At 38.9% G+C, this 11,224-nt stretch overlaps 3 protein-coding genes across 3 annotated transcripts; all 3 read right to left on the reverse strand.

The window, feature by feature from the left end:
• Positions 1-213: 213 nt before the first annotated feature.
• On the reverse strand, positions 214-1,926 carry LOC146729519 (uncharacterized). The gene has a single exon (XM_085495387.1). The coding sequence runs from the start codon at positions 1,924-1,926 to the stop codon at positions 214-216; it is 1,713 nt and encodes a 570-aa protein (XP_085351513.1).
• A 56-nt stretch (positions 1,927-1,982) lies between these two features.
• LOC146729520 (uncharacterized) lies at positions 1,983-3,023 on the reverse strand. The gene has a single exon (XM_085495388.1). It carries the CDS (start codon positions 3,021-3,023, stop codon positions 1,983-1,985), a length of 1,041 nt encoding a protein of 346 aa, XP_085351514.1.
• A 327-nt stretch (positions 3,024-3,350) lies between these two features.
• Positions 3,351-4,918, reverse strand: LOC144353168 (uncharacterized). The gene is made up of 2 exons (XM_085495389.1): positions 4,851-4,918; positions 3,351-4,575 (listed from the first exon to the last, which is right to left on the reverse strand). The coding sequence occupies exons 1-2, from the start codon at positions 4,916-4,918 to the stop codon at positions 3,351-3,353; spliced, it is 1,293 nt and encodes a 430-aa protein (XP_085351515.1).
• Between the last annotated feature and the right edge of the window lie 6,306 nt (positions 4,919-11,224).

The following is an 11,224-nucleotide window of genomic DNA, read 5'->3' on the forward strand; positions in this document are numbered from 1 at the left end:
TCATTTCAAAATCAAAAAAAATAAATTCGTGTCAATAGACCACAGAGTAAGTATTCAAAATAAAGAATCATGGGTTTCTATCTTGAAACCGAAATAATAGTAGTTAAAGTCAATAATAATTGTTAAAAGTCAATGGGGTAGCATTACTCAGTTCCTATATATATTCTGTTCTGCATTCGAACAATATGAAATGTAAAATATATAGTTCAAATGTTATATCAAATTTGAGATACGTAGTCTGGCGGCTACTGCTGCATCCCTCGCTGGACGTTTAATAATTTCCTCATTGTGGGGAGGGACATCTATCGTCGGAGGGGTAGTTTGTTGGACTTCCGCCATCTGATCATCTGTTGATTGCGTTGTGTTTTCTTCGAATTCTTTGGATATAACCTCCAAAGGATATAGCTTATGAATGGGACGATTCGTTGGTCCCCTGGCTGTAGCAACTTCTGCTGAACGAACAAGTTTATCGTTCCCGTATATAAGTTTGGTAACTGTGCCAAGTTGCCAATTGAGTCTCTTTTCAGTGTCACTGTGAATTATTACAACCTCGCCAACTCGTATAGTGTTGTGTTTACTTCCAGACGTTGTGTGTCTTTCACGGAGTGCCGTCAAATATTCTGTTGACCAGCGTGTCCAGAACTGTACATGGAGGCGAGACAAGTGTTTGTAACGGTCGTTAATTTCCTCGTGTTGAGTGTAGGACGGGTCGTAGATTTCTTCATCAGACACTTTTATATACGGTTGTGCTGTGACTTGTCGTCCGTGTAGTAAATGGTTCGGTGTCAGACCAACATTGTCATCCAAGTTTGACGATACATACGTTAATGGGCGGTCATTTAGTACGGTTTCAATTTCCGTTACAACTGTGGAAAGTTCGTCAAAACTAATTAGAGAGCGACCTAACGTCTTTTTAATTGCGTTTTTGGTCAGTCCGATGAGTCTCTCCCAAAATCCGCCAAACCAGGGAGCTCTCTTGGGTATAAATGTCCACTGTACTCGATGTGTGGCCAAGTATTCGCGTATTTCCGGTGTATCGACGAGAGCATGAATCTCCTCGGCAGCGGACAGGTATAGGTAGGTCGATGCGTTGTCTGAAAGCATCCGGCTTGGTAGAGACCGTCTCGCGGCGAATCGGCGAAAAGCATGTAGAAATGTACGGGTCGACAAATCGGGCACCAGCTCGAGATGTATGGCGCGTGTCACCGCACAAGTGAAGAGGCAGACGTAAGCTTTGCCACGTGTCCCATCAGGAGCCTTGGTCAGTAAAAAACCAGTAAAGTCCACGCCGGTGATTGTGAAAGCAGGCAATTTATTCACACGATAGCTTGGCAGTGGAGCTTGTACAGGATTGGCGTATGCTTTCCCTTCAACTCGTCGGCATGTTACACAACCACGAAGAATACTGCGTACAATTTGTCGAATTCGCGGAATCCAGTATTGTTGGCGAGTTTGAGTCACAGTGGATTGGACTCCTCCGTGCAAAATCAATGAATGCGCCTTCAAAACGATTAACTTAGTCAGTTCGTGATTAGAAGGTAGTAATGTCGGAAATTTCGTTACAAATTCAATGGGTGCGTTATGGATCCGACTTCCGCATCGAAGGACGTCTTCTTCGTCTATAAATAGACCGAGTTGTTGTACAATAGGTCCTAGTTTGGTGTGTTTTGTTTTCAATTCATGAATTGTATCTCTGAATTCCTGTTGTTGAACGTTTAAAATCCACACGTGTTCGGCTCGTTTTAACTCATCGGCAGTTATTAATCCAGTGTTAATTGTGTCAGCCTTCTTTACGCGGGAAATGAATCGCATTACGTATGCGGTTACACGTAGTAATTTGTCGATTGAGTTGTACCTGGAAATGTCAATAACTGTGTGTAAACCGATTTCTTGAGATTCGATTTCCTTATTATAGTCATTATCCATAACTATTTCTCGTTGGCGGGAAATGTTAGTTTCGGTTTCAGTGAACGCAGAATCACTCAGTAAGTCACGGTTTTCTCTCTCGAGCACTGCATGTAATATTGTGTATCGAACATTTCACAAGTGGGCCACTCATTAGGAGTGTTCAACCATAATGGCCCACTCCACCATATATTGGAGTTGATCAATTCAGCACATGTAATTCCCCGTGTTAGTAAGTCAGCAGGGTTATCCAATGTCGGCACATATTTGTAGATATGTGAGAATTCGTTGATCTCCTTAACACGATTTCGTACGAATATAGGTAACTTCTTATCACTGTTTAACCAATGAAGTACAATTTGGCTGTCAGACCACAAGTAACAATTGTTAATGTTGAATTTGCCTGACAGTGCTGTGATGACAAACTTAGTAAGTCTGGATGCAATTAAAGCGGCCATTAATTCCAATCTTGGAAGTGTGGTTTCAGTCATGGGGGCGACGCGGGTCTTCGCCGTCACAAAGGCAGTTTCACGCTGGTTTGTTATGTAAACAATCGCTCCATATCCCACAGAGCTCGCGTCGGCAAAGGCGTGAACATCAACTTTAGATTGTGGATCATTTTCTGTGAAATATTGACGTTTCACAGTGATGTTCCGTGTTTCTCTCATATTCTCTGCTATTTTGATCCATTGTATGGTAAGTTCGGTGGTAAGTGGCTCATCCCAGGAGAAACCTAATTTCCATAAAAGCTGTATAAAAAGCCTAGCTTTGATGAGCACAGGTGATAAATATCCTATTGGATCATATAGTGACGATGCGTAGCTCACCACATCTCGTTTTGTGACGAGTTCTGTTAATATTGGTTTAACCGCCTTATTGTATGTCAGCACATCTTCGTCGATTTTCCACCGTATTCCTAGAATAGATACATTCTTAGATGGCTCATGTATGTTATCCTTTTCGGCGAGATCCATAATTTGTTGACTGTTTGAGGACCATGCACGTAATTTAAAACCGCCGGAATCCATTAACTTATTGGCTTCCTTGAAGTACGTGACTGCGCTTTCTTCTGTGTCAGTGCCATCAATAACATCATCAACATAAATATTATTACTCATGTTCAGCGCGGTAGGTATATTGTTATTGTTCTCGAGATGTGTCTTAATTACCGAATTAAGAATAAAAGGCGAGCAAACGGCTCCAAATAGTACAGTCTTGAAGCGATATACTTTGAAATCGGAATTCGGGTCATTAACGTCGGTTAACCATAAAAACTTAGTAAATTTCCTGTCGTCTATATCGAGCCTCACGTTTAAGAAGGCCTTTTCAATGTCACTTGTTAAAGCAATCCGGTTGCCACGAAACCTCAATAAAATGGCCGGCAAGTCGTTAATGAGCGATGGTCCAGCTTGAAGACATTCATTCAAACTGGGGTAGTCTGCACCTTATTTACATGAACAGTCGTAAACAACTCGTATCGGTGTTGTCACGGAATATTTCTTCACACCATGGTGAGGTATATAATGTCCGATTAGCGGGTCATCTTCATCGACCTCTTCGATGAAATCACGACGTTTTTGCTCTGTTAAAATGTCATCGTATTTCTTAATAACATCCGGCGCGAGTCGGCGGATCACAGCACGTGTCCGCTTAACAGTAATATTCAAGTTAGTGGGTAAAGGTTCGTGGTCTTCCTTCCACGGTAACTTTGCGGTATATTTTCCATTTTCGACTTTTAAATGTGTTTTACAGTAAGACTCGAATGTCAACTGCGTTTCGTCGATTTCTGGATTAGTGATTCCAATGGCTTCTAAATCCCATAGGTTATGGATCGGAGGTTCCGTTTCGGTTGGTGTCGCCTCGGCGTGCATCATGTTGACTTTGAAATCGGGGTTGTTTCTATATTGTCCGATTGGTCCAGAGAGCAAATATCCGAATTTCGATGAGACGGCTATAGGTCCAAGTTGACCACGTACGGTGTGATCCCCTACGTAATTCCAGTATTGGTCGGCTCCAATGAGTAAGTCGATATCCATACGACGTGTGGTTGTCATCGGGTGGGCTAACTTTAAACCCTGCAAGTGTTCAGCATTGCGTACTTTTGCAGATATTCGATCCGCGACTCTGGTTGTGATGACAGGAGCAATCATGGCATTGATAGTATACATATTACCATCCAATTCGTGGGCGATAATGTCCGTGTATTCTACTTCTCTTTGTTCAGTAGCATTGTCACCAAGTGTCGCAAGGTTAATATTTTCCTTCTTAGTAACTGTGACAGAAAGTTCACGAGCGAATTTCGCAGAAATGAACGTAGCATTGGCTCCCTCGTCGAACATTACGACAGCATTAATGGGTTGGTCGTTCCTCACAGAAATAGGAACTATGGCAGTTTTCAATAAAACCGGCCCCGCATTCTTAGGTTTAGTTGCTAAAGTGTCCGGATATTGGTCTTGACAACGGTTATTATTGAAATAGTTCTTATTCGGAAGTGGCGACACTTTGGTAAAATTCACAGTAATAACTTCCGTGGTGGCATCCGCGGTTTGTGATTTCTTTGTTTGACTCGGAGCGGGACTCGAAGTTGACGCGGATTCTTCAAAATGAAGACTCGTGTGATGTTTTCTTTTGCAAATTCGACAAGTGTATCGAGATTTGCAGTCAGCTACCCTGTGTTTTCCAAAACAGTTAAAACATTGTCTGTTTTTGCGAATAATGTCCAAGCGTTGACGCGTATCGTTGATGACTCGACATTCAGCGGCGTGATGTGCACCTTTGCAGAATGGGCAAACTTTTCGTGTATGTCGTGTGTTAAGACTTCAAACGTGTCCTTGACTTCAAAAGTGTCCCCATATTTTCTGTTGAAATTGATTGCCGCACAATCTAAGAATACTTGTATTTATATTTTAGTATAAAGTTGTTAATATTTATATTGTGCACAATACCAATCTGTTTTGCGGTTCTTTAGTGATAATGCCCTCACTTTAATCGTTGTTTTAACTTTCAATATCATTTTATCATCCGACACTGGTGCGAAATTCACGTCGCAATTTTTCACTAGCTTAAGGGGGGGGCATGGAGAAGACATTATGGGATATTTCTAGTTCGTAGTATGGCCGTTTTTCAGAGTGTCACTGCATGACTATATTTCATTCACTGACGGTAAGTTGTGTCATTTAATCGTATTATTTGACAATAGGGTTGATTCTAGAAACCGTGTACACTCGTATGTCAGCGATTGTGCTGTATACCGTATTTTCTATGCTCAACTTAAGTACGTGTGATACCGGTAATCGGGGACTGGTGGTAACGGCTCAGAGATCAAACGAATACGAGAGAAGTCGGCCAATTGCCAAGTCGGCCTGCAGGAGAAGTCGGCCAGTCACCAAGTCGGCAGTGTAATCTTTGTCAGTGTTTTTATAATAAAAGAAACGCAATTTGTCTGTAAAAACATCGGCAGTGTTATCACCTTGGACAATAGATGTTAATCGGGTCGGTGTGATGCTTGCTGGCATACATCCTGTGGGGTCATGTACTTGGCATACACAAAATAATAGCGCTCAAATGTTGCTCAATCTTTATTAAATAGAATAACAGACTAAATCAGACGGGTATGAACCGGACTTAGGTTTTACAATACAATGTACATTGGATGTTCATTTATTTAGCTCCATGATTGAACAATGTGCTTTGCGGTACGACGCAGGTTACTGTCAGAGTGGACTGCCGCTAAAGCTCGTCAAAAACACAACACAACTGAATCTTTATTAAACACAAACAAGAAAAACATTTTCAGTCCGATGCATTCACTCTGAAATCCCTTCAGTACTCTGTAAATAGAAAGACATGTTATTCACTAACTGTCAATTAAGTTTAGTTTATTCAAGACACAATCGCGTCTCCTGGGAGACGGATATGGTTAAAATAACAATTAAATACATTGAATTCCTAGTCTGTAATGTAATAGCTGACTTCTCACTTACTCACATTTTTTTAATAGTACGTGACGCACGAAAACACATTTTCCGTAATCAAAGTGTACGAACGCAATCTGTACTGTAAAAACCGACTTCTGACTTACGTCTATACTGTACTGGCCAACATATTTGTAGTCAATATGTACGAGCGTAGTAAGTACCATGTCCAGTAATGATCGACTTTTCGAGAAAAAAAATGTAAATATGTTTGAACGTAGTATGTACGTAATGACCGACTTCTCCGATGTTTCACCGGCCGACTTCCCCACTGGCCGACTTCTCGCACTGGCCGACTTCTCCGTTGTTTTGCTGGCCGACTTCTCCTGCTGGCCGACTTCTCTTGTTACCGATCAAACGCCTGTGATAGACTTTACAATATGACACATCAGCATTAATCCTTACCACAACGAAGAGTTTCCGATTTATTCATTACCATAAATTTCGTATAATAAATAAATCAGTAATAATTATCGAAAATTGTTTTTTGGAAAAGGAGTTTGGAGCTATCCGGCAATCAACTGGCAACATCAAGTCTAGTCGCCAATTTTTGGATCTGGTCAATTTACTTGTCACTTAGCTGTATGACTCATTTGAATCAAAATTACAATGTTTTGTGTTGATCCTTCGTCCACAACTATGTCCACACCTCATCATCTCATTGGTCCTTGTTTGAATAAAGTCAGAAAACGCTGACTTATAAATTTCACTTCCGTGCACTTCTGTGTCCTGTCCGTCAATCTGTCAGCTTACAGCTACCGCTATATCTCAAACTTCATACATGCAATAATACAGTGACTTCATATATTTTGGGATGTATAATCATAATCTAAATTACGATGGCAACCATTTTAATGCCAAAAATTCATTAAAATCAAGTATGTCTGTCGTTTCGGAACCAGATCTATAAAAATAAAACACACATTTTATATAATGGGGATATTCATGCACATCCTTTTGTTTCTTGAATCAGTTTTAATATGACAGTTTGGTGGCTGTTCCAGAGCTACATGTACCCCGGTATATCTCTGACATGCCTCGAGCAATCATATTTCAAGCTTCACATCCACATATGAAAACATGTTGCACATCATGTACACATGCACTTCTACATGTATGTGTACTTAGATTGAAAATAGGCAGAGACTACCTATTTTGTTTGTTTGTTATGGGATATTTATTTTATTTTATGTTGTGCATTTCTCTAATGATTGTTATATCTTTATGATTAAAAAAAAAATTCTGTATATGGCATTTTGCAAGTCAAGAAAAAACGATTTTGCACATGTAATATGAATCATGATAAAATAGTGTTTTTTTATTTTGATGCATTTTGAAAATTGTAATTTATTCCAGCATTTGGTTGCACCAAATTTAACAATAATATTGTGAAGCAATAGATGTTTTTGCGGTCACGCTGCTTTATGTGTGTATGTTTGTCCCACCATTATCTTGAGAACCAATTTTTGCATTTCATTGAAATTTGGTACATAGATGCTCTGGGACAACATAACACCAAATAATTTGATTAAAGTAATGCTCATTAGTTACCTCATTTGCAAAGGTGATCTTCATATCTCAATAAAATCTGATTTTAATTAAACTTGTTGGAATTAATCAAACTACTAACCACAATAAAAAATAAATGCTCTCAGCACACAGAAAATCTTCCTTAGTGTTCTTTGATTTTTAACTATGTAGTTATTAAATAACAGTTCATACAATATTCTAAACTGTCTTGAAATTGCTCTGCTAATTAATACCCATAATAATAGGTCCAGAAAACGGGCTTGGTTTATGTATTTGTAATTCTCTGTATGAATACCGGTATATGTAGTGAAATTTTAAAGTTGAATCATCTATGGCGAGAGAAATAGAAGAACAAAAGCTTGTTGTACAATTAAATGTTTGCTTTATTCATTGATCGATTTAATTCTCAGACAATTCTTTACACACATGTAAAACGGAATAATTTTACAACAGTGAGTTTTTATGGTATTCAGTGCATTGCACTTGCATGGCTTTTCCTCATTGTCTGCCGTTTAGTGGTGCAGTTTCACTTCGGCAGAAGTTGGAAAAACAGACTGTAGCCGGACTCAGAATTTTTTATTGAATTATTAGTCCCCATTCGGATAGTCCGAATACAGGGACTTATAATTCGGTCTCCGTCCGTCTGTCCGTCTGTTCGGAGTCGTAATTCAGAATCCTTTGAACTGATTTTGTTCATTCTTTGCATGTGTCTAGTACTTTATGTGGGACATATGCACATGCAGTGGTTTAGCAATTCGATGAAAAAATGGCCAACTGGCAGCCATCTTGATTTTTTGAAAATGTTGTATTTTGGACATGCTTTGTCAGTTTTCATTCAAATTTGGTACATAGATTATACATGTTGAGACACATGTCCTCTGACCGTCTGTGCATCCGTTCGTCCGTCTCTGCGTCGAGGTCATATTTCAGAATCTTTGGACCGATTCTGTTCATTCTTTGCATGCCTCGTACTTTATTTGGGACATACATGTATGCACATTTAAACATTTAGCGATACGATTCAAAATGAACATGGTTTGGCATATACTTTATACATGTAAAGATACATGTCCATGACAATTTGTTTCAAAATCGGATCAAGGATGGCTGATTGACAGCCATCTGACTTTTTGGCCTTACTACTATATTTCCAAGATTTATGTACCATTTTCATTCGTAATTGGCACATACATCAGACATGTCACTTTGTTTCATAATCTGATCAAAGATGGCCGAATAACGGCTGTTTTTATTTGCGGCCATATTACTATATCTCTGTCACCCATGTAGCATTTTCATTGATATTTAGCATGTCATAAATGGATACATGTACATGTCAATTCAATTTGCAATTTGATCAAATTTGGCTGACTGTTTGAAATGTGATAACTTGGACATGCTTTCACTTGTGATCTATGTTTTTCTTTGCTATGTCTTAAACCGGAGGGGTCATCGCACAACACATTTTCGAATTTGATGTAAATAAACAATCTGTTGTATTCGCCACTTGGGACTGAAGTTTCAAGGACATGCTCGCGACAACCCCTCCACTTTAATATGACGAGCACAAAGAGAACTTTCAAAAATTTAACAAAGACTGTGTCATTTTCAATGACTTGTTGATTAAATAATTTATTATATTATTTTATTCCACAAATGTCCATTCCAGCATCTCTAGTGGGAACACATTTTTTGTTCTTGCCTGGTAATTTTGTTAAAAAGACTAAAGCTAATATTGTGTATTTTCAGAAATGACTCCTTTTGTAGCTTTTTTTGCGAGACCAAATAATCAGTATGTTCGACAGCCTGATGTTAAAGATTCTGATGAAGAAGTAAGTTGTCTGAACAATTTGTCTTTCGTAACTACATGTATAAATTAACTTTTAGTTTAATTGGCACATTCTCAATGAAAATATATACGTGTAGATGTTTTGTTTGATTATTTTGACAGCAAGATTACCAATATCATTGCATATTTTGTTTCTTTAAATTTGTTGACATATACTGTAGTTTCATTATGATTGCTTTTCGCATGATCAATCACTAGTGTGTCCATTATAGTTATTTTTCATGTATGTATGGTGGTCTAAAAACTAACTCTGCGACGCGATTGTGCGACTCTCCGAATGTCGATTATTGCACTCTGCGACAGGATCGCAGTGTCACTCTGCGAAGAGCACGATTCCTATTGGTTAGTGGGTCGAACAACGCGAATTCCAATGGTCGATGTTCACCGCTTGCCTTATAAAAAATTAAGTTTTAAATGGTAAAAATGGTATGGTAAAAAGTGTGTAAACACTATGTACCGGCGACATGCCTCACTGTTCGGTGATCGGCAAGCACATGGAGGACACATTGTGGGACCAAACAAATGACACATGGTTTACGGTGATTAGACACATCACACCGCTGGCTAGAAAAATTAAATAGTGTAACGTGCACGTTGGTTTTGACTGCCTATTTACGGTGTAACGCTATCGCCATCTTGGAGTTGTAAGGCTTAGTCTTGACGACTATGCTCATTAGTATAGGCGGCGGCTTCAAAGCGAGTGGAACGCGAAGTACTTTTCACGCGTTCTGCAACGAATGTTGTACGTCTGCTTTGACTTTGTTGAGTGCATCAAGGAAAATAATTTGCATGCAGTGAAAAAAATCATTCACGATGTGCAACGTTTTGCCATGATAGCAGTTGTTTGCAATCGTCTGCCTTCTTTTAGATCATAAACAGACTCCAAACTTGTGGTCTACGATCGATTAGCTGGTATTTTAACCACCAGAAATGAAATACTTTGTAACAATTGTGAAAAGTAAACAAAAACGGCGTTGGTTTGTGGTATGAATGAAATTATTTTTGTATCATAATTTTCGAAGTCAGTATTACTGAAAATTACCGGTATGGTTTATTTTTTTAAATGAACGCCAAATTTTGGTGGTCCATATTGATCTTAATGTAGCGGGAAGGGAAATTTTCTTTTTTTCTTTCTTGATTTTTGAATAATTGATAAAACGGTTACTTTGTACATGTACCTTGATTCATCATCCCAGCTTTTCGAAATTTCGGAAAGACCAGTGCTCAAATGCTAACACTACTACCGTTTTGTTAATATTTGCATAATGTTTATAACATGTGTATGTATACTACTGGTAATACTCTGTTGTTGACGATTCTGATAGAACTGGTGACAAGCTTCCTGTTGTTTGAGAAATCGTTTTATTTTCTATATTTTATTTTAATAACACCATCTTACTAATGCAATGGAATGAAAAAAAGAAAGCAAAGACGCCAATGACAGACGAGGCAACGAAAAATCTGCAACTCGGGGTCATATTTACTAATTTAGACTTGCCTGCAGCCTGTTGTGATTTCGATGAAAAATTACAGGACTCTCGCGTTCACCCCTCGTTTACGCAATTTATATTTATTTTACAAGAATTTTTCATCAGAATAGCAACAGACTGCAAGCACGTCTAGATCATATTATGACCAACCTCGCGAGTGGTTCGAAAGGGGCGATTAGGCTGAAATATTCGCATCAACGCGAAAGAGTTTCAACTACTTAACCGATGACGACACCGATACTCGAGACCGTTGAGGGCCGCTGATCAGACGAGGAAGTGAGTACAGGAAATCTGTTGCTCGTCAACATCGGCCAAATAAACAAAGTCATTGTTTCCGTTTATGCAGAGAGCGTGCAACCATCTAATTTTCCGTTGACACTGCCGTTTTAGTTTTCTATCTTCAGCAGTAGTTTCAATCCATTCACACAGCTTTACGTTTTTTCTCTCTTAATATTTTTAATAAAATGATATTGATT

The sequence above is a fragment of the Saccoglossus kowalevskii genome, chromosome 21, assembly GCF_978046115.1.
Source record: "Saccoglossus kowalevskii chromosome 21, keSacKowa6.1, whole genome shotgun sequence".
NCBI lineage: Eukaryota > Metazoa > Hemichordata > Enteropneusta > Harrimaniidae > Saccoglossus > Saccoglossus kowalevskii.